The sequence below is a fragment of the Sebastes fasciatus genome, chromosome 3, assembly GCF_043250625.1.
Source record: "Sebastes fasciatus isolate fSebFas1 chromosome 3, fSebFas1.pri, whole genome shotgun sequence".
In the NCBI taxonomy this organism is placed as follows: domain Eukaryota; kingdom Metazoa; phylum Chordata; class Actinopteri; order Perciformes; family Sebastidae; genus Sebastes; species Sebastes fasciatus.
Genome location: NC_133797.1, coordinates 41715713 through 41741181, shown reverse-complemented (window position 1 = coordinate 41741181; position 25469 = coordinate 41715713). Strand labels below are relative to the sequence as shown.

The 25469-nt window shown below is 38.9% G+C and overlaps 5 protein-coding genes across 8 annotated transcripts in view; 3 read left to right on the top strand and 2 right to left on the bottom strand.

Moving 5' to 3' along the window:
- Positions 1 to 3633, top strand: part of npepps (aminopeptidase puromycin sensitive) — a 31233-nt gene extending 27600 nt beyond the window's left edge. Inside the window, exons 22-23 of the mRNA XM_074631211.1 lie at positions 338 to 385; positions 787 to 3633. Of these exons, the coding sequence (XP_074487312.1) occupies positions 338 to 385; positions 787 to 933 (195 nt within the window). The 3' untranslated portion in view covers positions 934 to 3633. The remainder of the gene's footprint in view (positions 1 to 337; positions 386 to 786) is intronic.
- The window catches only part of ccsapa (centriole, cilia and spindle-associated protein a), a 157368-nt gene that overhangs the window by 68773 nt on the left and 63126 nt on the right, over positions 1 to 25469 (bottom strand). The gene's annotated exons all lie outside the window — the stretch shown is intronic.
- c3h6orf120 (chromosome 3 C6orf120 homolog) lies at positions 5639 to 10934 on the top strand. 3 transcript variants are annotated; one of them, XR_012593410.1, is made up of 3 exons: positions 5639 to 5721; positions 8633 to 9802; positions 9850 to 10934. XR_012593410.1 is itself a non-coding variant. In XM_074631314.1 (2 exons), exon 2 carries the CDS (start codon positions 8681 to 8683, stop codon positions 9251 to 9253), a length of 573 nt encoding a protein of 190 aa, XP_074487415.1. In that variant the 5' UTR covers positions 5639 to 5721; positions 8633 to 8680; the 3' UTR covers positions 9254 to 10934. The 3 variants fall into 3 exon arrangements, 2 of the variants coding, with proteins under 2 accessions (XP_074487415.1, XP_074487417.1); XM_074631314.1 differs by having other exon boundaries at positions 8633 to 10934; XM_074631316.1 differs by having other exon boundaries at positions 5642 to 5666; positions 8633 to 10934.
- On the bottom strand, positions 13149 to 14300 carry mrpl21 (mitochondrial ribosomal protein L21). The gene is made up of 4 exons (XM_074631313.1): positions 13673 to 14300; positions 13400 to 13431; positions 13351 to 13365; positions 13149 to 13235 (listed from the first exon to the last, which is right to left on the bottom strand). The coding sequence occupies exons 1-2, from the start codon at positions 14257 to 14259 to the stop codon at positions 13428 to 13430; spliced, it is 591 nt and encodes a 196-aa protein (XP_074487414.1). The 5' UTR covers positions 14260 to 14300; the 3' UTR covers positions 13149 to 13235; positions 13351 to 13365; positions 13400 to 13427.
- The window catches only part of wipf2a (WAS/WASL interacting protein family, member 2a), a 26545-nt gene continuing 18763 nt past the window's right edge, over positions 17688 to 25469 (top strand). Inside the window, exon 1 of the mRNA XM_074631276.1 lies at positions 17688 to 17925. The gene's annotated coding sequence lies outside the window, so the exon portion shown is untranslated. The remainder of the gene's footprint in view (positions 17926 to 25469) is intronic.

Genomic DNA, 25469 nt, shown 5'->3' with positions numbered 1-25469 from the left:
TATTGTGGATGTTGTTATTGTGGATGTTGTTGTTATTGTGGATGTTGTTGTTATTGTGGATGTTGTTGTTATTGTGGATGTTATTGTGGATGTTGTTGTTATTGTGGATGTTGTTGTTATTGTGGATGTTATTGTGGATGTTGTTGTTATTGTGGATGTTGTTGTTATTGTGGATGTTATTGTGGATGTTGTTATTGTGGATGTTGTTATTGTGGATGTTGTTGTTATTGTGGATGTTGTTGTTGTTATTGTGGATGTTGTTGTTGTTATTGTGGATGTTGTTGTTGTTATTGTGGATGTTGTTGTTGATGATGTTTCTTGTTCTGTGTCTTTGCAGCTCACAGTTGATGGATTTGCTATCGACAAAATGGCTGCTGAAGTGAAGGTGAGAGCTTTAGACGTATTCTGTAGTTTCATTAGTTGTTCTTTTAGGAGGTTTATTTCTGGAAGTTGATTATTAATTCACAAATAGAAATCATTCCGTGTTATTTTATCTTTCTGGAACAGAAACCTGATTTTAAATCAGCTGAATCATGTTACAGAGAACCATGAAGGTGTTTTTGACCTCTAGGGGGCAGAATGAGCTCCCAGTAACACTGCTACTGATATGACTGTTATATACTCACTAATAACAGCCAATAGAAGGACATCAATAAATAATGGTAACAATAAATATTAGAATAATAATATTAGTTATGATCTGAATTTATTGAAATAATGGTGATAATACAGCAATTATAAAGAACTAAATGATCTAATGGTTAACCGTGGTTTTTGTCCCCGCAGAGTTTCTTTGACAGCCACCCGGCGCCGGCGGCCGAGCGTACGGTGCAGCAGTGCTGTGAGAACATCAACCTCAACGCCGCCTGGCTGAAGCGCGACGCAGACGACATCTCTCAGTATCTACTGCAGCGCAAAGCGCCGCCCGTCTGAGCCGCCGCCACCGCCGCTTCCTCCAGTCCCCCCCCGCCCCCCCTCCCTCCAGCGCGGACCTCCCAGCATCATAGCTGCCCGATCCCCCGACCCCCCCACTACAGACCAGAGCTTCATTTCTCTAAAGAAACTGTATGAAACAAGAAGGCGACGCCAAGATTTTAACAACGTGTTGGAAACACACAGAGACTCTTTCTACGTTAACAGATTCATGTTAGTCGGACCAGGAATGTAGTTTGACCCCGTTCTGCCCTCCGGACGTCACCAGTAACGCTATTAAACTGGCGCTCAGCCCTCCGAACCACCGCTAACCTGCTAACCTGCTAACCTGCTCTGCATCACCTGATCACCTGATCACCTGATCACCTGCCCCGTATGCACTCCCTCATCCATCTCTGCATCGTAGCTGAGAAAACTGTGAATCTTCCTCCTCCTCCTCCTCCTCTTCTTCCTCCTCCTCCTCCTCCGCTTACTCCTCTTTGTCCTCCTCCTCCTCCTCCTCCTCATTTTGAATGCATGAAGTGTGATTTTCTGCATTTGCTGCTTTGTTTACTTCGGTTTGTTTTCTGTACAAACAAAAATTGATTTCATTTTTGTTTATTTCTTTTCTCTCCCCCCCATCTTCTCTTTTAGTTATTCACTCCTCCTCCTCCTCTTCCCTCCTTCCTCCTCTTCCTCCTCCTCCTCTTCCTCCTCCTCCTCTTTCGGGCGTTGTGATTGGGTGAAAGCAGAAGGCACCTGGGCAGAATGGGGTTAATAGAAAGCTGAAGTCCCGCCCCTTCCTGTGACCACCATGGGACCTTATTTCAGAAACAAATATGAACGGTAGTCCATGAACGCTCGGTACACTTAAAGGGTCCCGGTTTGGGGGTTTGAAAATATGGTCACCTGACCCACGTCACCGACGCTAGCTAGCTAACCAACTTAGCTACGTTCCACTACCACACCTTAGGCTGCGTCGTCTTTCTCATGACGTATTTTCTTAATTTTCTTCAACAGTTTTACTACAAACTGAAACTTTCTGGACGGGAAAAATAAAAAAAATGATTTGATTGTTTATTTCTGAAGTCGAAATGTCAGTATATAGTATATCTATGCACTAACGCTAGTAGTTTGATTTATTCTCGACATTTCAACCCCACACCTTCAACACCTTTTTTATTGTGTTTTTAACAATTGAAACAAAAACACAAAGTATAATAATTATAATATTCTTTTTATTTTATTTTTTGATATATTCACATTCTAAACAGTCTGGCAAAATTATCTTTTATATGTTCAAACATCATATCTGTGATTCATGGTGTGATTCAAACCGGATCAATAACATATTGATCTCTCTCCGTCGACTACCGTTCATATTTATATTTCCGTTATGAGGTCCCGTGGCGGTGACAGGAAGGGGAGGGGCTTCACCGCTCTATAACAGTAGTGTGTGCGTGTTGTAGTTTCCAACAGCACTGATTCTCATTGCTAATAAACGGTTAGGACGAGGCGAGCAGCGCTAGCATGGTACTACATTGTAAACTGTATAATGATGCAAACAGACGATGTTCCTTTAAATGGAAAAGTTGTTGCTTCCCTGAACCCCCCCCACCCCCCCACCCCCCCCCCCCACCCCCCCGAGCTCTGTCCACTCAGAGTTTGTATAGTTTGAATCATCAACGAGCCTATTTAAATAATACCCCCCACCCCCTCACAATGACATGAAGATATCGGCGTGTTTTATAAGACATCAGATGCAGTGATTTATTTAAATGTTGAGATAATCTTATATTCTGAGGAGAGAGAGAGAGAGAGAGACTAAAAACAACACGACTCTACGGGGCCTTTTTTCATTCTGAAGTAACATCAGGAAAACGCCTCTCGATAAGGGTCGAGAGTCCGGCGCCGGCTCGGCCCGGCTCGGCCCGGTTCGGTCCGGACCGCGTGGACGTGACTTGACTGCGCTGTCAAACTCGGAGGCCTTAAATCGGTTCGACCGGTTTGCAGGAAATATTTAAAAAACATGACGTCAGATGTGTCTACGGTGACAGATTATGCAGACTTGTTGAGCGAGTATATCTATATAGAATTTACAATTTGATGTGGTTTTTTGAAAACATAGCAACCAAGTCATCCAACCTGTTGTCGAGACTCCTCTCCCCCGACACCCCCCAACCCCCCGACCCCCCCGCCACCCAACATCTGTTGTTTTTCTTTTTCTTTTTACTTTCTTTTCTTTTTTTTGTTTAAAACTATAGTTGGTGTTCATTAAAGTGAAAAAAAAAAAGGATTATAAAAACAAAATTTGTACAAGTTGATTTTACTGAGTGAGGTGTGAGTGTGCATGCCTTTGTATTATCTCACACCGACAGGAGGAGATGATCTGATTGGATTACAGGTGGATAAAGCAGCACTGAAACGTGTGTATATATACGTATAATCACACCTAATGAGAATAGAACTGCAGATTGACGTAGATGATCACAACATTTACTACATAAAGAGTCTGTTGTTGTTCCGGCAGCGTTGGCGTTGATCCTGCAGACATGTTTCATGTTTTCTTGTCTTCTTTCTTTTTCTAATGAATCAGAGTTTAGTTGAACATGTGGGATGTTGTTTTTGTGGTTCTGACTTCCAGAAGACGAGAGAGAATCTGGACCGCTCTGACTTCAGTGAATATGCAGTCCAATAAAGCAAAACACTTGATACCGTTAATCTGTCGCTACCTGACGTTTCTCAGGTGTATCGCTGCTCTCTGATCCATCTCTGCTCATAAAGAGACGAGTGGAAGTTGTTTTCATGTTCTGGTTCAGCTCAGAGGCTCTAGATCAGGGGTCAGCAACCTGCGGATCGTCAGCTCCTCTCCAGTGGCTCTAGTGGATTTTTAAAAAATCTGTGGAAATGAATAATTGTTTACATTTTCATTTTTATTTATCATTGTTGTAGGTCTATGGTACGACGGTACGACGGAGTATCAGGGCCACATTGAGGAAAAAAATTAATCAGATTTCCAGAATAATGTCGTAATATTATAAAGTAGTAATTTTACGTGTTATTTTCTTTTTTTCCAGTAAAGTTATGACTTTTCTCGTAATATTCTGACTTTATTGTGTAAATCTCAGATGTTTTTTCCCTCAATGTGGCCCTAATACTCCGTAGTACATTGTCTCTTTGGCCCTCACTGCATTAGACTTATATTCTATATACTTAGACTATAAACTGTGTTACCTTCATCACAATGATCAAATGTTTAGCAACTCCAGACAGATATTTTTTTTTTTGCCTTAAATGGCTCTTTTGATAGTAAAGGTTGCTGACCCCTGCTCTAAGAGGTCGACGGTGTTGCAGTTCCGTTGTAATTCAGTGAATTGTAAAGGACGGTAAAAGAAAGAGAGACGGATGAGGAAGACCAGGCTGGACATGAAGTTGGGACCTCGAGGCCACCAGGAGACTCTGCAGCTGCTCCATCTCTACCTAATCCTGAGAGGTTTCATGTGTCACGATCTATTTATTTTTAATATTTTGGGATGCCTTTTTATCTGATAGTAAAATGTAGCTGTCAGTAAATGACAGAAACGTTGGGATAACATGCAGCAGATGGGTCCTGAACCAGTCGTTGTGATTATTTGGGCTGCAATGATCCAAAAATGTGCTTTTTAATGCTGTTTTCAGTTAATGTTATTCTCACATGCTGCATATTCTTAAACAAATGTGTCTTTAAGCAAATTAACCCTCTGAGACCCGCTGACTTTACTGTCTTTCAGAGGCTGTAGTAGGTTCAATTTTAGAGCTGGAGTGAAGCTACAGATATATGAAACTAGAAAACCTAAAGAATCCATCGGTACCAACCAACCTCATGAAGGAGGTTAAATAACGCTCCAAAGTTGGGCTGAAGTCTAGTGAGGAAAAACAGTCATGGTCATTTTCAAAGGGGTCCCTTGACCTCTGACCTCCAGATCAGTGAATGTAAATGGGTTCTATGGGTACCCACGAGTCTCCCCTTTACAGACATGCCCACTTTATGACACTTTATGACAAAATTTAGTGTAAGTTTGGAGCGTTATTGAACCTCCTTCACTACCAGCTAGTAGGACATGGTTGGTACCGATTGATTCATCAGGTTTTATAGTTTATGATACGAAAATTGCATTAATTCGTTAAAGAAATTAGTGGCATTAAAAAGAATTTGCGTGAACGCGTTTTTATTGCGTTAACTCTGACGGCTCTAATTATAATAATTGATGTTTTTGATGTTGGAGATAATTTTAATTAATCTGAATCTGCAATTTAAAATATAAAATAAATGTAGTTGAGTAAAACGTATAATATTTGCCTCTGAAATGTAGAGAGGGAGCGCGGTGTGTGAGTGAAGGCAGGCACAGGAGCAGAGTACAGCAGAGACTCCGGTCCTGGAGACCAAAGCTACGGTCTCCTCCGCATCCTCCGACCGCGGCCAACACTGTTTAACAGCTTCACTAGATACAACCAAGAGGTTTTGGTGCTTCACTGGAGTTTGTGTTGGAGTCTGAGTCTGAACAGCGTAGACACACGAGAGACCATGAGACACCGACCCGCAATGATTTATACGTGGAAGAAGTTACAAACAGTCCCTTTAACCAGGTTTAATGAGGTTTAATGAAGGGTTGATGTGATCCTGTTGGGTGCAGTACCATGTTCCACCGCTGGGTGCTGGTGGCGCTGGTGAGCTGCTGTGGTCTGTGGTGAGTCAGAGGAAGGAAGAGAAGAAGGTAAGTTAGTTAGCAGCAGGTAGCTGTGAGATGTTGGAGAGGAAACATCAGCTGAGTGAGTAAACACGAGGAACCTGTTCAAACAGCCTGTTACAGCTGTTCATTCATACAGTCAGCACTTCATTCATCACGGTTACAGTTATTCGGCTGCTCCTGTTCTCTGGAAACTTCAGCTGAAAGTGAACGATGCTAGTTAGCAACGTTAGCTGCTAACAGCTAGCAGCTAACAGTTAGCAGCTGGTCAGAATCAGCATGGTGTTTATTGGTGTTTGTTGGTGTTTAATGGTGTTTGTTGGTGTTTAATGGTGTTGGTGTTTATTGGTGTTTGTTGGTGTTTAATGGTGTTTGTTGGTGTTTAATGGTGTTTATTGGTGTTTGTTGGTGTTTAATGGTGTTTGTTGGTGTTTAATGGTGTTTGTTGGTGTTTAATGGTGTTTGTTGGTGTTTGTTGGTGTTTAATGGTGTTTGTTGGTGTTTGTTGGTGTTTAATGGTGTTTAATGGTGTTTGTTGGTGTTTAATGGTGTTTGTTGGTGTTTGTTGGTGTTTATTGGTGTTTGTTGGTGTTTGTTGGTGTTTAATGGTGTTTGTTGGTGTTTAATGGTGTTTGTTGGTGTTTAATGGTGTTTGTTGGTGTTTGTTGGTGTTTAATGGTGTTTGTTGGTGTTTGTTGGTGTTTAATGGTGTTTGTTGGTGTTTGTTGGTGTTTAATGGTGTTTGTTGGTGTTTGTATTCAGGTGTGAGAGGTATAAACTAGGACTTTGCTTTGATTTTGTTGGTGCAAGTTAAACAGTACAATAACAAAAGAATAGATACAAACGTTAGAATAAAATAAGATAAAAAAATTTAATTTCTATACAAAATAAACTATAAACATGATATAAACAGATGTGCAGCCTGCTCAGTTGAATCAGTGAGCAGCTGCTGTTAGCTCGGGTTAGTCTTCTTCATGCTGATCTCAGTGTGAGCTAACAGGTGTGTTACCTGGATAGAGTTACTGATAGGAGCAGGTAGTGTGTGTTGTGCAGGTTGGAGCTGGTGGCAGGTGTGTTAGCAGGTTATACAAGGCAAAGCAGCTTTATCTGTAGAGCACATTTCAGCAGCATGGCAATTCAAAGTGCTTTACATAAACATTCAGGAACATTGTGACAAAGTGCAAAAGAACATTAAGACATAATTAAAACAGTTATAAAAGCATTAAAGATTAGATAATAAAAATAAAAACTAGGATAGAAGCTACAATAGAATCTAACACAAGAGTGAAAGCTCTAGTGCAGTATATAAGATCATTATCTGGTTTAATAAAAGGCAGCAAACAGGACAGATTGAAGCTTTGATTATAAAGAACTCAGAGTTGGAGGTCCTGCAGGTTTCTGGGAGCTTGTTCCAGATGTTTGGTTCATAAAAACTGAACGCAGGTTATCATTAAACTCAGTTAGTTCTCTTCACTCATTGAGTTAAATAGAAACCAGGACTGTTCTAATATTAAAGTTCTGACTCGTATCAGGTTTGAAAGTCGTGAGGCTGAACATTACAGTGAATATCAGGTCTGTGAGACCCGTTAATAACCACTAATAACCGTTAATAACCACTAATAACCGTTAATAACTGTGTTTTTCCTTCGTATCAAAGGTCAGACTCACCGGGAGAGAGACGGTTATTTATAGCCTTTTATTGAGCTGATGGTCGCTAGTTTGGTTTCTGTTCTAGACTGAGACTGACAGCAGCTCACAGTATTAATACTACATAACTCACACTATTAATACTGTACTGAAGAGCAGCAGACCTGCAGTACTCACAGTATTAATACTGTACTGTAGAGCAGCTCACAGTAAAATACTGTGACACTCTGCTCTGAATATTATTAATGTCAGGTATTATTTCTCAGACCAGTCAGTTAACATCATCTACCATCATTAGTTTGGACCACATCATGTATGTTTTAAAAGTCACAAGTAAGGCTGCTAATGACTGTGTATATACTGTGTATATACTATATATATATATATATATATATATATATATATATATATATATATGCTATATACCATGCATTAGTAAGTGTAGTGTGTCCACAGGTCAGTGCTTTGCTGGGTTTTAAATTCTGATCCCACCAAACCAGAATATCCTCTTAGATGGGAGTGAAAGTGCGCTCCTGGTTCCTCCTTCTGAAATGTGAAAACTATCATTATATCAATGTAAATGTAAACTGAATATATTTGGGGTTTTGGCCTGTTGGTCAAACAAAATAAGTAAATTTAGGGTGTAATCTTGGGCAACTTGGGAAACTGTTAGTTTTCAATGTTATCAGATATTTTATATACTAAAGAAATTAAAGGAATAGTGTGTACTGTAGCATTAAGGTGGATCTATTGGCAGAAATATAATACTAATAAGTATGTTTTCTTTAGTGTATAATCACCTGAAAATAAGAATAGTGTTTTTGTTAGCTTAGAATGAGCCGGTTATCAAAGAACGGATATTGATAAGAAGTGAAAGTCAATTATTTGTTCCACGTCAACGTCAGCTCCCAGCAGCAGAGCTACGCTTCCGGTTCCGACTACCAGACGCCAGTAAAACGTCCGTCTGAGCCGTACAAAAGTAAAACTACATTATTTCTATTCTATTGTCATACTCTGTGTTGAACAATAAAATATTATAAATATAATAAGTCCAAAATGGCGGCAGCGGCTGTTGTCAAAAAAAAAACGGCGTTTCGTCTCTTTGCTTCAACACTCTGCGTTTATATCGACATAGGGAGCGGGTCGTCTCCACGGAGCCGGCCGCCATGTTTCTACGGTAGCCCAGAACGGACATCCTACACACTGTGCCTTTAATACCTTAATTAATCAAAACTGTATTAACGGATTGATCAGTTCTGATGTTGAATTGATATTTAATGTACCTCAGCGGTATTTCCCTTCTCTGCTCTCTAAAGCTTCTGGTCTGTGTGTGGTCCTGTTGTCAGGCTGTCTGGTGTCGTCCAGGCGGTGACTGACTGACCGATGCCTTCGTCATGATGCTGAGCTGCAGCGTCCTGGCGGTCGCCCTCCTGGTGGTCGCCCTCCTGGTGTCCCAGGCCAGAGGCTTCCTGAGCCCCTCCGAGGACGACGGCATCCCCGAAGAGTGGGTACTGCTCCACGTGGTCCAGGGCCACATCGGGGCCGGAAACTACAGCTACCTGCGCCTCAACCACGACGGAAGAATCATCCTGCACATGCTGAGCCTCAAGGGGGACGCGGACCTCTACGTGTCGGATAAAACCCTGCGGCCGAGCTACGACACCTATAAGCTGCAGTCGGCCACCTGCGGCCAGGATGTGGTGGTGGTGCCGGGGGACTTCGCCAGGCCCGTGGGCATCGGCATTTACGGCCACCCGTCTCACAAGGAGAGCGAGTTTGAAATGCGTGTGTTTTACGATCAGACGGTTCTGCAGGACCCGTTCGATAAGGACTCGTACACTTTTGAAGACGGACACAAGAAAAAGAAATCCCCTCAGGCAGCGGAGGAGGACTTTCAGGAAGAGGAGTCGATCTTTTGGACAATTCTAATCGGACTTCTGAAAATTATACTTGAGATTTTATTTTGAAAATAGAATCCTTCATTGCTGCTGCGACACAAGGAGGAGTCAGTGCTGATCCATTAAAGATCTGTCATTCTGTAAGGATGAGAAAATGTCACCAAACTCCAGTCAGAATTCTGGCATTTTAACAGCTCCTCTCCTTGTGATCAAACACACGTACTGTAGAAATCAGTTTGACTAACAGTCTGTATGTTTGGTGATCAGCAGAAGAGCCGGTCAGATTCAGCAGGTTTTACTTTGGTGTCCTCTCGTACAGCTGCAGACAGAATGAAGCGTATTAAGGTGAAACACAGGTACATGTTTAGTCGTGGCCTAAATTTAGGCCTTTTGTAATTTTCTATCTTGAACTGCAGTTCAACCAAAAGGATAAGAGGGGGGTCTTTCTGGAGTCTTGAAGGATAGGTTTGGGTTTTTATCTTTAATACAACGCTCGCTGCTGTAGGGAAGTTATGTTTTTACTTTTACTGTTCCTCCTGTTCATACTGGTGGTGAAGGGACCCTTCTGATGCAGGTCCTCCTGTTCATACCGGTGGTGAAGGGACCCTTCTGATGCAGGTCCTCCTGTTCATACCGGTGGTGAAGGGACCCTTCTGATGCAGGAGGTCCTCCTGTTCATACTGGTGGTGAAGGGACCCTTCTGATGCAGGTCCTCCTGTTCATACCGGTGGTGAAGGGACCCTTCTGATGCAGGTCCTCCTGTTCATACCGGTGGTGAAGGGACCCTTCTGATGCAGGTCCTCCTGTTCATACCGGTGGTGAAGGGACCCTTCTGATGCAGGTCCTCCTGTTCATACCGGTGGTGAAGGGACCCTTCTGATGCAGGTCCTCCTGTTCATACCGGTGGTGAAAGGACCCTTCTGATGCAGTGATATCCCGAGATATATATCAATAACAGCCCTACCTTAAGTCAGTGAAACTCTTGAGTCTGACTCTGACTGCTGCAGCCTCAGTTGGAACAGATGACCTTTAAAACACAGAGCTGATGGAGGGGATGTCTTCAGGGCCGGTACCAACAGGAGGAACTCTCTCTGTGAGCATGTGAGCGTTGTGTTGAGATGAACATGAAATCTGAACTTTTCCTTTTTTAACTTTTCACATAAATCTTCAAATCAAATTGAGCCTCAGACGGAGATACGTGACCTGTGAATGAATGAAACCGCCTGTCTTAACTCTGCATAGCAACAACTGAGCAATACCGTCATCGTCATCAACGCGTGGTTCCTACAGGACGGGTCCACTTCCCTCGGGATGAATACAATAATATAGCTTATTATTGGACGTATAGGACGGCCTGTAGAGGTTGTAACAGTAAAAGGCTGATGTAGTTGATCCCAGTGACGGTAGAGATGCTGCTGAACATGCTCTCATGATTCTCTGTTCACGTTTCATTCATACAGGATTATTTCCTTCATTTAGACTCCAGATGGGAACATGTGGGTTTATTAAGACCTGTTAACGTTAGCTGCAACGTTTCATTCGGTTTAAATCACTCACTGTTTGGTTGTTTTGCCTGTTGGACAAGCTCCGGATTTTAAACCATCACCTCCTGCAGTCTGGAGTTCAGTTACGAGTAAACTTAGCGACCACTGAGCAGAAATGTTCAACAGTGCCTTCAACGAATCGCTCCTGTTTCCACAGACGATGCTATCAGGTTTCTAAATAAAGCAGTTGGTTTGAAGACTGTTAAGGTCTCGTGTCTGGTGGGTCTTTGTGTCGGGAGCCGGAGATTATGAGAGGACAGACCTCGTTAACCAGAAGGTCGATGGTGAAGTGTGAAAATAATAAATTATATACAGGATCATGTCAGGTATGAAATAACAGCTGCTCGGTGTCTCGTTGATGTTCATCACGTTGAACTGCACCACGATGAGAAATAAAAGAAAGTTATTCAGAGAGAAATCTAATTTAATCAAATTAAGAAATCACAGAAAATGGGCGTCACAGTTAGGGCTATCATAGTCGATTAATCTGTTGATTATTTTCTCTATTAATCGATGAGGTGTTTGATCTATAAAATGTCAGAATAATGTTGATCAGTGTTTCCCAAAGCTCAAGACGATGTCCTCAAATGTCTCAAAGATATTCAGTTTACTGTCACAGATGAGGAAAGAAACCAGGAAATATTCACATTTAAGAAGCTGCAATCAGAGAATTCAAGACTAAGGACTAAAAAAATAATAATGATGAAAAGACTCGATTCGATTAACTAAATCAGTTTCTATCTTAGCGGTGCATTACCGCCACCATTTGGACTGGAGTGTGGAACAGAAGATTGTGCAGAAATAAAAAAAATAATTAATTAAATTAAAAATAAAATGAAAGAAAATTAATTAATTAATAATAAAAAAAAATACAAATTAAATTAAAATTAAAAAATGGAAAAAATTATAATTTTTTTTTATAATAATGATGAAAACACTAGATTCGATTAACTAAATCAGTTTCTATCTTAGAGGTGCATTACCGTCTGGACTGGAGTGTGGAACAGAAGATTGTACAGTAACAAAATAAAAAAATAATAAAAAAAATAAATAAATAATAATTTAAAAAAAGAAAGAAACCAGGAAATATTCACATTTAAGAAGCTGCAATCAGAGAATTTAAGACTTTTACTTTACTGAGCAGACATTTAATCAAAGACAATTAATCTTTTAAGTCATTTATTAAGTAAAAATACAAACCACCTTTGGTAGTACAAAGCAATCTATAAACTGATACTAGATTTTGATTTACAACATAAACAACTAGGACATCAGTTTGGACTCTGGGAACATCTGATGGGATTTTCCATTACGATGACGTTTTACAGACTCGATAGATCAGCATGACGGATATTAAAAATAGTGGCTTTCTATTTTTGGAATATCTTCACTCTTTTATTCTGAATTACAGCTGATGTCGAACAATAAACGAGTCTCCTGCTGACTCGAGCAGAAACATGAACAGATGTTCAGAAGTATTCAGTGTCTTAAAGAGATTAAAACTAAAAGTCTCTGGATACAGGACACTCGGGGTTAAGTTTGTCCTCAACTCGTCTTCTGTCCTTTAGTGACAGCAAGAGGAAAATCTTTAAATAAATTAATTTATTTAAAGATTTAAAGAAATGAATTCCTTCAGAGACTATAATGGTGCCAAAGAGAGCTTGATGGAGGTCCGTGTTTTCAAAGTTAACCTGTGGTGGAGACAACTAGAGCGACAACGATTTTGATAATCGATTTATTGGTTTGAGTAAAAGTTCTCTGATTGCAGCTTCTTAAATATGAATATTTTCTGGTTTCTTTCCTCCTCTAATGAGGGAATTGTTAAGGTCATCTGCAAAAGATTCATCTTTATTTACAGTTTAAACAGTCAACAGTCACCTGGCTGATGAGCTGCTGTAATTATATTTATATGAATAATAATAAATATTATGAATAATTATTAAAAATAATGATAATAAATACATATTTATATGAATAATAATGGCAATAATCAATAATGATATTAACAATAATAACCCATTCTTATTAATAATAATGATCATTATTATGAATAATAACCCATTATCATTATTCATAATAATAATTAATACATATTTATATTTACTGAAAACAAACAGTCTGTGTGAAATAGTCCCCTCTTCTTCATCACCATCTTTAACCACTGAATCATTTATTTAAAATAGAATCATTAAATCTCAGTCATCTGCAAAAGATTAATCTTTATTTACAGTTTAAACAGTCAACAGAGTCCTGGTTGATGAGCTGCTGTTATTATATTTATATTAATAATAATACATATTTATATTATTATTAATAATTATAACTCATTATTAATAATAATTATTATTTATTAATAATAATTATTATTATTAGTAATAATAACGATAATAATTCATACATATTTATATTCACTGAAAACAAACAGTCTGTGTGTGAAATAGTCCCCTCTTCTTCATCACCATCATGTTCTTCCTCAGGTGAGTGTGATCAGGTTCTGATCAGTTCAGGTGAGTGCTGGGTTCAGGTGAGTCTTCCTCAGGTGAGTGTTGGGTTCAGGTGAGTGCTGGGTTCAGGTGAGTCTTCCTCAGGTGAGTGTTGGGTTCAGGTGAGTGCTGGGTTCAGGTGAGTCTTCCTCAGGTGAGTGTTGGGTTCAGGTGAGTGTTGGGTTCAGGTGAGTGCTGGGTTCAGGTGAGTCTTCCTCAGGTGAGTGTTGGGTTCAGGTGAGTGTTGGGTTCAGGTGAGTCTTCCTCAGGTGAGTGTTGGGTTCAGGTGAGTCTTCCTCAGGTGAGTGTTGGGTTCAGGTGAGTCTTCCTCAGGTGAGTGTTGGGTTCAGGTGAGTCTTCCTCAGGTGAGTGTTGGGTTCAGGTGAGTCTTCCTCAGGTGAGTGTTGGGTTCAGGTGAGTCTTCCTCAGGTGAGTGTTGGGTTCAGGTGAGTCTTCCTCAGGTGAGTGCTGGGTTGAGCTGGATGCTGTTGATCCTCAGCACGGTCTGCGGCTGGATGATGATCCTCTTGCGTTGGAAGCGGTGTCTCTTCCAGAACCTCATGTGGACTTTGGGCCAGGACTCGGTCCTCTCGATGACGGTGGCCTCGACCCGGACCAGGTCCCGGTCCAGCAGAGGTCTGCCCAGCAGGGTGAAGTCCTCCGCTCCGACCAGCAGCACCTTCTCCATCCGGATCCGCTCTCCGCACTGCGCCTCCAGGCGGTTCTCCAGCAGGACCAGGTCCTCCGCGGTGACCTTCCACTGGCGGCCGGAGAAGTGCACCACCGCGAAGAGGCGACCGAAGTCCCGCTGCAGGATCCTCCGGTTCACGGTGCTCACCACGGCGGCGTGCTGCTCCTCCAGCCGGCTCTCCTCTTCCTCCAGCGGGACCAGGAGCTCCGGCCACGGGGGACTGGACAGCGAGGTCCGCGGCAGCAGCTGCCCGCTCACCGAGCTCTGTGTTCGGGCAGCAGCGGGCAGCAGCAGCCGGTGACCGGTCACCAACCCGCTACATGCCCTCCACACACACGCTGCTCTGCTCAGCGCCATCTTCACCGGAAACGATGCAGCTCCTCCTGCTTCGTCTTTGGTGTTTGTTGTTGGTTGGTAAACCAGCTTAGAGGAGCATTACCGCCACCATCTGGACTGGAGTCTGAAACAGAAGATTGTACAGCAACAAAATTAAATTAAAAAAATTAAAAGAAATTGAAATTAAATTAAATAAAAAAACAATAATTCAATAAATTAAAAAAAATAATAATAACATAACAAGATAAAATAAATAATAATAATAAAAAAAAAAAATATTAATAATGATGAAAACACTCGATTCGATTAACTAAATCAGTTTCTATCTTAGAGGTGCATTACCACCACCATCTGGAATGGAGTGTGGAACAGAAGATTGTACAGTAACAGAAATTAAAATAAAATTAAAATAAATAAATGAAAAAGATACATAATAATAAAAAATAAAATAATAATAATGATGAAAACACTAGATTCGATTAACTAAATCAGTTTCTATCTTAGAGGTTTTTCAGACATTGTTTGGACTTTTGTTTTCCAACATTTTTCAAACTTTTTTTTCCAGACATTTTTCATTTTTCTTTTTTACCTATTTCAGACATTGTTTAGACTTTTGTTTTCCAAAAAAGTCTGAAAAAATGTCCGTAAAAAAAAAAGTCTGAAAACAAAGTTTGAAAAATGTTGGAAAACAAAAGTCTGAAAAATGTCTGTCAAGAAAGTCTGAAAAAAATGTCTGGAAAAAATGTCTGAAAAAAAAAATATGAAAAATGTTGCAAAATAAGTCTGAAAAAATGTCCGTAAAACAAAAGTCTAGACAATGTCTGAAAAAGGTAAAAAAATAAATAAATAATAATAATAATCTGAAAAATGACTGAAAAAAAATTCAGACATTTTTTTTTTTTTTAAATGTTGGAAAACAAAAGCCTGAAAAAATGTCTGAAAAAAAAAGTTTGAAAAATGTTGGAAAACAAGTCTCAAAAATGTCTGAAAAAAAAAAAAGTCTGGAAAAAATGTCTGAAAAAAATGTTGGAAAATGTTGGAAAACAAGTCTGAAAAATTTTCCAAAAAACAAAAGTCTAGACAATGTCTGAAAAATGTCCCAAAAAAAAGTTTGAATAAATGTCTGAAAAAAAAAGTTTGAAAGATGTTGGAAAACAAAAATCTAAACAACGTCTGAAAAAGGTAAAAAAAAAAAAAAAAATAGGTCTGGAAAAAAAGTTTGGAAAACAAATCTAAAAAATGTCTGAAAAAGGTAAAAAAAAAAAAATGTCTGAAAAATGTCCCAAAAAAAAGTTTGAAAAAATGTCTGAAAAAAAAAGTTCGGAAAATGTTGGAAAACAAAAGTCTAAACAACGTCTGAAAAAGGTGTCAGAAGAACCACCTCTCCCTGAACGTCTCAAAGACCAAGGAGGTCATTGTGGATTACAGGAGGGGGGGTCACCATCAACGGCACAGCGGTGGAGAGGGTGGACACCTTTAAATACCTGGTACTGCTAAACAAGCAGAGACTGTGCGCTCTGAGGCGACTCAAGACTTTTAGAGTTAAAGGGACTCTCAGGGGCTTCTACCGGGGCACCGTAGAGAGCCTCCTGACTGGCTGCTTTACCACCTGGTACGGCATCTGCACCAACGTGGACCGTAAGGCGCTGGAAAGGGTGGTGCGCTGGGCCCAACACATCACCAGGTGCGAGCTGCCCAGCCTGCAGGAGCTGTACACCCAGCGGTGCCTCAGGAAGTCCCTGAGGGTCATTAAGGACACGACACCCCCCCACATCAGCCTGTTGTCCCTCCTGCCCTCTGGTAGAAGATACAGGACCCCCAGGACTCACACCAGCAGACTGAGGAACAGCTTTCCCCCAGGCCATCAGACTTTTAAATAGATAATTCATACGACACATTCTTACACAAAAATATATCTTATACTGTATATATTCTTAATACGCCTTTGTATAAAGTATTTCCTTTTATAATTGTAATGTAAATGTAATGTAATTTATTATTTTAATGGAGCTTCCCAGCAAAAAGTATTTCACAATCATATTAATTTGTCTAAGATACTGAAATAATGTTCTAAAACACTCATTTAGTGAGTTCTTTTGTAGAATATCTATGTTTAATAATGCTCTTCTTTTCTGTTTTGCTGAAGCTAATAATAAACTGTCAAATCAATGTCGTTATTTTTTGTAGCCTTCTTTGCAATCTTATCTACCATCTAATTTCCTTTGACCCTATGTGTGTAGGTATCCATAAACATATGACTGTAAGCCCCATCATTTGATTTCTGTATAATGTTTGTTGTATTTCAATCAAAATAGTTCCTTCTTCTTCTTCTTTGGTGTTTATGGCGGTTGGCAAACAGCTTAAATGTGCATTACCGCCACCTACTGGACTACTGGAGTGTGGAGCAGGAGATTGGCAGGAAAATATATATGTATATATATATAATAAAAAATAAAATAAATTAAAAAATAAATAAAAAATAAAATAAAATAAAAATTAATAACAATAATAATACTAATAATGAAATTCTCTCCATTATTCCTGTTGTTTAGTAATTAATTAGAAGATTGTGTACTTTCTTAGAGGTCTTTCCTAGCAGATTGTAATATGTCCATCATCTACTCCTGATAGCTATTCCCTTCTTTCTTTGTCATATTTGTTGCACTCTATAAGAACATGCTTGACAGTTTCCGGTTTATTACAGTGCGTGTATAGTCCAGTTGGGTGCTTGTCTATTCTCTGGAGTGTTTGGTTTAATCCTGTATGTCCTATTTTCAGACGGGTAATGACCATCTCTTCCTTTGGGCACTTCAGTCCCAGTATTCTTGCCAGGTTTTGTGCATGTAGTCCTTAATGATGGTTTTAACCTCTACTTTACTTAACAGTATTTGTATGTCAATTAAGTGTCGTTTTAATGAGTGTTTGGCCAATATATCTGCATTCTCATTTCCTTCCAGCTCTATGTGTGCAGGAACCCAAAGGAAGGAGATATCCAATCTGAACAACTGATACACAGGTAAACAATACATATAAGGGGAATGAAGGGATACATACAAATAATTAACAACAAAAAAACTAACATAAAACACAAAACATGCCAGTGGTTAATATAAATAAAGACCTCCTGGAACCCCCTAAAGAGGACAAGGACGGCTCTATTCTGGGTCACAGAGGGTTAAACCAGTCAGAGAGTGGGCTCAGTTCAATGGAAACAGTCCAAAGACTGCAATAAAGCAACCCATGAACAGTTTACATCTTTACATTAAGTGACAACTTTTATAACTAATATATTAAGTCTCCAGTACTTTAAAAAACAGAACTTTTATAACTAAATTATTAAGTCTTCAGTACTTTAACAGAGTTTCTTCATTACATCACGACCTTGGTAGTCTGGAGTCTGTATTTTCCCACCGCACCTTGAACGCAGCGCAGATCTGCCTCCATTTTGTGTCGGTCGCTCGGCTGGTTTCCGGGTCCAGACAGCGGAACCGATAACAACACGGTGATAACACGGTGTTACCGGAGAGGATGGCTCCGACAGCCCGGCAGGACGGCCGGTGAAGTTACCGTAGATACCCGGAAACTGTTTAAAGTGACTCTTTAACGCGTCGTCGTCTCAGAGGAGTGTTGAGGACGAACCGAGCCGGCAGCAGAACTCTGGACGGACTGACAGCCAGCTGCTAACAGGTTAGCTGCTAACAGGTTAGCTGCTAACAGGCTAGCTGCTAACAGGCTAGCTGCTGTTCAGCAGCCTCACATCACAAAGCTTCTCTCAGAGGATTCAACACAACAACACCTGAACATTCATGTTGTTCTGGACGAGATTATCAAACCTACTGTTGGAGACAACCAGATTAGTACTGTTAACTTTACTCTGCAGGTTAGTACTGTTAACTTTACTCTGCAGGTTAGTACTGTTAACTTTACTCTACAGATTAGTACTGTTAACTTTACTCCTCAGATTAGTACTGTTAACTTTACTCCTCAGATTAGTACTGTTAACTTTACTCCTCAGATTAGTACTGTTAACTTTACTCCTCAGATTAGTACTGTTAACTTTACTCTACAGATTAGTACTGTTAACTTTACTCCTCAGATTAGTACTGTTAACTTTACTCCTCAGATTAGTACTGTTAACTTTACTCTACAGATTAGTACTGTTAACTTTACTCTACAGATTAGTACTGTTAACTTTACTCTACAGATTAGTACTGTTAACTTTACTCTACAGATTAGTACTGTTAACTTTACTCTACAGGTTAGTACTGTTAACTTTACTCTACAGATTAGTACTGCTAACTTTACTCCTCAGATTAGTACTGTTAACTTTACTCCTCAGATTAGTACTGTTAACTTTACTCTACAGATTAGTACTGCTAACTTTACTCCTCAGATTAGTACTGCTAACTTTACTCCTCAGATTAGTACTGCTAACTTTACTCCTCAGATTAGTACTGTTAACTTTACTCTACAGATTAGTACTGTTAACTTTACTCTACAGATTAGTACTGTTAACTTTACTCTACAGATTAGTACTGTTAACTTTACTCTACAGATTAGTACTGCTAACTTTACTCCTCAGATTAGTACTGCTAACTTTACTCCTCAGGTTAGTACTGTTAACTTTACTCCTCAGATTAGTACTGTTAACTTTACTCTACAGATTAGTACTGCTAACTTTACTCTACAGATTAGTACTGTTAACTTTACTCTACAGATTAGTACTGTTAACTTTACTCTACAGATTAGTACTGCTAACTTTACTCTACAGATTAGTACTGCTAACTTTACTCTACAGATTAGTACTGCTAACTTTACTCTACAGATTAGTACTGCTAACTTTACTCTACAGATTAGTACTGTTAACTTTACTCCTGAGATTAGTACTGCTAACTTTACTCTACAGGTTAGTACTGCTAACTTTACTCCTCAGATTAGTACTGCTAACTTTACTCTACAGATTAGTACTGTTAACTTTACTCCTCAGATTAGTACTGTTAACTTTACTCCTCAGATTAGTACTGTTAACTTTACTCTGCAGGTTAGTACTGTTAACTTTACTCTACAGATTAGTACTGTTAACTTTACTCTGCAGGTTAGTACTGTTAACTTTACTCTACAGATTAGTACTGTTAACTTTACTCCTCAGATTAGTACTGTTAACTTTACTCCTCAGATTAGTACTGTTAACTTTACTCTACAGGTTAGTACTGTTAACTTTACTCTACAGGTTAGTACTGTTAACTTTACTCCTCAGATTAGTACTGTTAACTTTACTCTACAGATTAGTACTGTTAACTTTACTCTGCAGGTTAGTACTGTTAACTTTACTCTACAGGTTAGTACTGTTAACTTTACTCCTCAGATTAGTACTGTTAACTTTACTCCTCAGATTAGTACTGTTAACTTTACTCCTCAGATTAGTACTGTTAACTTTACTCTACAGGTTAGCACTGTTAACTTTACTCCTCAGATTAGCACTGTTAACTTTACTGTACAGATTAGTACTGTTAACTTTACTCCTCAGATTAGTACTGTTAACTTTACTCTACAGATTAGTACTGTTAACTTTACTCCTCAGATTAGTACTGTTAACTTTACTCCTCAGATTAGTACTGTTAACTTTACTCCTCAGATTAGTACTGTTAACTTTACTCCTCAGATTAGTACTGTTAACTTTACTCCTCAGATTAGTACTGTTAACTTTACTCTACAGATTAGTACTGTTAACTTTACTCCTCAGATTAGTACTGTTAACTTTACTCCTCAGATTAGTACTGTTAACTTTACTCTACAGATTAGTACTGTTAACTTTACTCCTCAGATTAGTACTGTTAACTTTACTCCTCAGATTAGTACTGTTAACTTTACTCCTCAGATTAGTACTGTTAACTTTACTCTACAGGTTAGTACTGTTAACTTTACTCTACATGTTAGTACTGTTAACTTTACTCCTCAGATTAGTACTGTTAACTTTACTCTACATGTTAGTACTGTTAACTTTACTCTACAGATTAGTACTGTTAACTTTACTCTACATGTTAGTACTGTTAACTTTACTCTACAGATTAGTACTGTTAACTTTACTCCTCAGATTAGTACTGTTAACTTTACTCTACAGGTTAGTACTGTTAACTTTACTCCTCAGATTAGTACTGTTAACTTTACTCTACAGGTTAGTACTGTTAACTTTACTCTACAGATTAGTACTGTTAACTTTACTCCTCAGATTAGTACTGTTAACTTTACTGTACAGATTAGTACTGTTAACTTTACTCCTCAGATTAGTACTGTTAACTTTACTCCTCAGATTAGTACTGTTAACTTTACTCTACAGATTAGTACTGTTAACTTTACTCCTCAGATTAGTACTGTTAACTTTACTCTACAGGTTAGTACTGTTAACTTTACTCTACAGGTTAGTACTGTTAACTTTACTCTACAGGTTAGTACTGTTAACTTTACTGTTAACTTTACTCCTCAGGTGAGTACTGTTAACTCTACTCCGCCTGACTTTAAGCTAGTGCCAGGTACAGGTGTGTTGGTGTCTTCACCTGGGAGAGGCTCAACTACCTGCCCGGGCCTGATGCATCCTGTTCTACTGAGCTTTATGCAGTACTGAAAGAAGTACTAATACCACACTGGGAAAATACTCCACTACAAATACAAGTCATACATTCAAAACCTTACTAAAGTAAAAGTATGCAAGTATTGTCAGTAAAATGTACTCAAAGTTTGAAAAGTAAAAGTACTTATTGTTTAGTAAAGTGTTCCCTTTCAGTGTTTTACTATCATATATGATGATTTACGATAGTAAAACACTGACATGGTATTTGACTGCACAATGAGTACTTTTCCATGTTGCTGATAATACATAGGATACTTTTACTTGAGTAAGGTTTTGTATGCAGGACTTTTACTTGTAGTGGAGTATTATCACAGTGTGGTATTGGTACTTTTATTTCAGTAAATGATCTGAGTACTTCTTCCACCACTGCTAAAATATAATGTAGCCCATAAAGAAGAATAAAATGACTCAAGCAAAGAACAAGCCCTCGAAACTGTATTGAATTATAGTATTTGTACACAACTTTTAAATTACATTTTACAACTATTGGTAGTACAGATTAAATAAATATAAATAAATAAATGTCCTCTGCAAAATTAAGCTTTATATAAAAAATGTTTTCATACTTTATTTCAAAAGTTCGATACAGTAGATTCATAAACATGATTTTTCATTATGCACATATATTTTACAGTATAAAAATAAAATAAATGATACAACACACATGTAAGGAAAGGTAAAAATGAATAAAAACAAAATAAAAAGAAAGCAAAAATAAAAAGGGGTTTTTGTTAAACAATTGGAATAAATTTGAATTGTCTAAACAATCTAATAGTTTTTATGTTTCTGGATTAATATTACTGCTGCATTAATGTGTATGTTGCATTATATCTCCTTCATATCCTGTTGGATAGTTTAATCTGCAGCAATGCATCATATTCTAGAAGAATATCACATGTTTGTAGCGTCAAAAGTCAACATGGTGTTGTGAGCTTAGTGACGTTGCATTTTCAGGTGATCCAAGAGGCTTTTTTCTCACCACATAAAGGAACACTTCATCCTTCAGTTTATCACAAACATTCAACATTAACACATCTGGAGATTCATGGGATTAAAAAACTGTAATCTGTAAAGTAACTAAAGCTGTCAGATAAATGTAGTGGAGTAAAAAGTTCAATATTTCCCTCTGAGATGTAGTGGAGGAGAAGCATAAAGTGGCATAAAACGGAAGTGATTTCATGATTTATAGTTTAATAATCGAATAAATAAATGCATGCTTTGCTACACTATTGAACGAGTTAGTTTAAGAGAATATATATATATATACACTATGTTATGGTAAACTTTGGCTGTCAGTGCCCTAAAAAGCCTAGAAACAGTCGGAGCTACAGGCCCTTTAGCTCAGTGTATTTCCTTGACCACAAATCATCTAACTTCCTCAAAAAGCCCCGCCCCTCCCTGGTTGTATTTCACTGTGCGGTGTCACACTGTTGATGTGGGGAAACTCATAGACATATATACATAGACACCGCATTGGACGCTTCAGCCCGTTGCAGCCATACGTCAGTGTGGCGCGCCATATTGGAGAGAATAGCCTGTAACCCTATACAAGTAAACGGGGACGCTGCCGTTTTTCTGGATAAAAATCACTATAACATTCACATTTCTCAACCGATTTCAACCAGTCATTATTATATATATATAAAGTGGAACGTAACATTGGGGGCTCGTCCGGGATCTTCGACGAGCCCCCAATTGTTACGTTACCCCGTTTATGGTCCAGGGGATGGAGGGAGTAACAAGAAATGTTTACCCAGGAAGGAGAGAGACTGTCAACGGATGTTTGTAACCAATAATTATACAATTTATTAACATTAAATGAAAATTTTATTTATGATCTACGAGGAAACCCGTGACCTAGCCTCCTTTCCATAGGCCTTGGCTCGTATCTGATGTTACAGAAGCAAACGTTTTGTAAAGATGTAACGTTAACTTGAACAGTTGATAATGTGAAAAATGCTTAAAGGAAAATGTGATATGATAGTACTAGTTTATAATAATGGATTGAATCCACCATATTGAGGGACAGACCGCTGATCCAGGAACTGGAAGCTGTGACATTAACTCATTTAACAGTTTTTCCCCCAAATCTTTGGGAAAAGAAACAAAAATGGTAACGTTAACTTATCGTTACTCCTCGTAGATCATAAACCCTTTAATATAATAACGACCGGTTGAAATCGGTTGAGAAATGTAGACATTATAGTGCTTTTTAGCCAGAGAAATGTAGCTCCCCCGTTCACTTGTCTTGCCAGGTCCAATATGGCGCCCACGTTGAAGTATGATCCAGGAGTCAATGCGGCGTCTATGTATATACTGTATGTCTACGTATATGTCTGGGGTTTTCCCATTATAAAGAGTTGTGTTGGTGAACTGCTTAATGGAGACCAAACCTCAGCGATCTTGACCTGCTGTTCTTATGGACGTCACTTTATTTTGACCCTGAATTGAAAAGCTCAGTCAGATTATAGGGGTCAAAGGTCAACTCTGCACATATTTGTGTAAATAGATATATGCAAGAAATATTCTTTAATCTTATCTAAAAGCCACCATATCCTAACATATCACTACAATATTATAGTTATTCAGAGTATCTCATATGTCCCCCTTATGTATTTATTTTCTTATTTATCTTAAGTAGAGTTTCCGAGAGACATGTCGTGTTTCACATGTGTAGTGCTAAAATACCTGTGGCAACAACATACCTTATTTTGTGATTATAAGCGCGCTTTCTACAAAAACCTCAAGGACTGATATCCTGACATTTAAATCATAAGAGACGTTTGCCTTGAAAATATAGTATATAATTGACAAAATGCTGCTACTTAGTAGTCGCAGACACATTTTGACAATACCTGTTTCTAAAGCTGACCTTTCATTGTGATCAAATTAGGGCTGTCAATCAATTATAATATTTAATTGCAATTAATCACATGATTGTCCATAGTTAATCACAAATTTATTATTTATAATTATCTGTTAAAAATGTACCTTAAAGGGAGATTTGTCAAGTATTTAATCCTCTTATCAACATGGGAGTGGGCAAATATGTTGCTTTATGTAAATGTATGTATATATTTATTATTGTAAATCGGTTAACACAAAACAATGACAGATATTGTCCAGAAACCCTCACAGGTACTGCATTTAACATAAAAGATATGCTCAAATCATGAGCCCGCTACAACCTCTGAAAGACCGAACATATTATTACGTTAACTTTGACAACTCAGTTACCGTTTTATCTTTCAAATGGGTTCTAGGTTTATCCATCACATAATTACATAAATATTCTGATTATTAGTGGAATAATAACGGGCATAATGAGTTGAAACTAGTCTGTTTTGTGGCTTCAGTCCGTGCACACTCAGCAGATCTCCAAACATTTCTTTTTCCTCCCAGAGGAGCGATAAACCCCCCCCTCCCCACTCTCCTTCTCTGTTTAAACCACGTCACCGACTCGCTGACTATCTGGCGAGCTTGCTCGGTGAGATTCCTTTGGTTTCCCTCTCGGTGAAAACCTGCCGCGACGCTCCGCCGGGCTGCCTGAGGAATGGAGCAGCAGCGAAGGGTGGGGTGAGGAGCCAACAATGGGCCCAAACAGCTAACTGGTTTGGGGAGATCCAGTGACCTCGATCATTGTGTTGACACAGAGAGAAAGAGCAGTCTCAGGTGTGGGTTCATCATCGCTTCGTCAAATATGGACAAGCACAAGCTTAAGTTGTTTTTGCTTTGAGTAAATATAAAGTCAGCAACAGGTTGTGTTAGATTTGGGTCTGTGACGTCCGTAAGAGAAGCGACTTTACTCAAGTGACAATGAGTAAAACAACTTCATCAGACCTAGGGCATTCAGAGGATGGATGGCTTTTTAGGATGACGTTTTAGGGCTAGAGTGAAGCTACAGATATCATATGAAACTAAGAAACCTGATGGATCCATCGGTACCAACAATGTCTTGCTACCATGTCTGGAAAGAGGCTAAATAACGCTCCAAAGTTGGGCTAAATTGTAGCGAGGACATACTGTCATGTCCATTTTCAAAGGGGTCCCTTGACCTCTGACCTCCATATATGTGAATGTAAATGGGTTCTATGGGTACCCACGAGTCTCCCCTTTACAGACATGCCCACTTTATGATAATCACATGCAGTTTGGGGCAAAAACCATGCAGCTTTCCTCTCTAGATTGACGATAAGGGGGTTTCTGAGCAGTTTACACAACACAGGTGCTCGCCGTCCAAACGAAAAATGCAAATTCTTGCAGAAATCTCAAACGTCAAAAGTTTTTGATCCCAAATCACAGGAGGTCTTTTTCTATGGTGTTCCTCAAGGTCTTGGTGTCTTAATGTGGTATTTTGGAGGGATTATTGATCATTTTTATCAATTCTCCAGTGGTAAAAAAAAATGGTTAAATTTAGCACCAAATCTGTGGAACAAACGGTTTCAACCCAACAACTTATGAGACATAATAGAGCATGGAGATGACCGTCATATACTTCTATCATCATGTTCTAAACCCTTATACACTTTCACTATTTATATTAAATAATAAATGAATTAGTTAATTCATATTTATTTCTGATTAATGACCAGAACATCTTGAC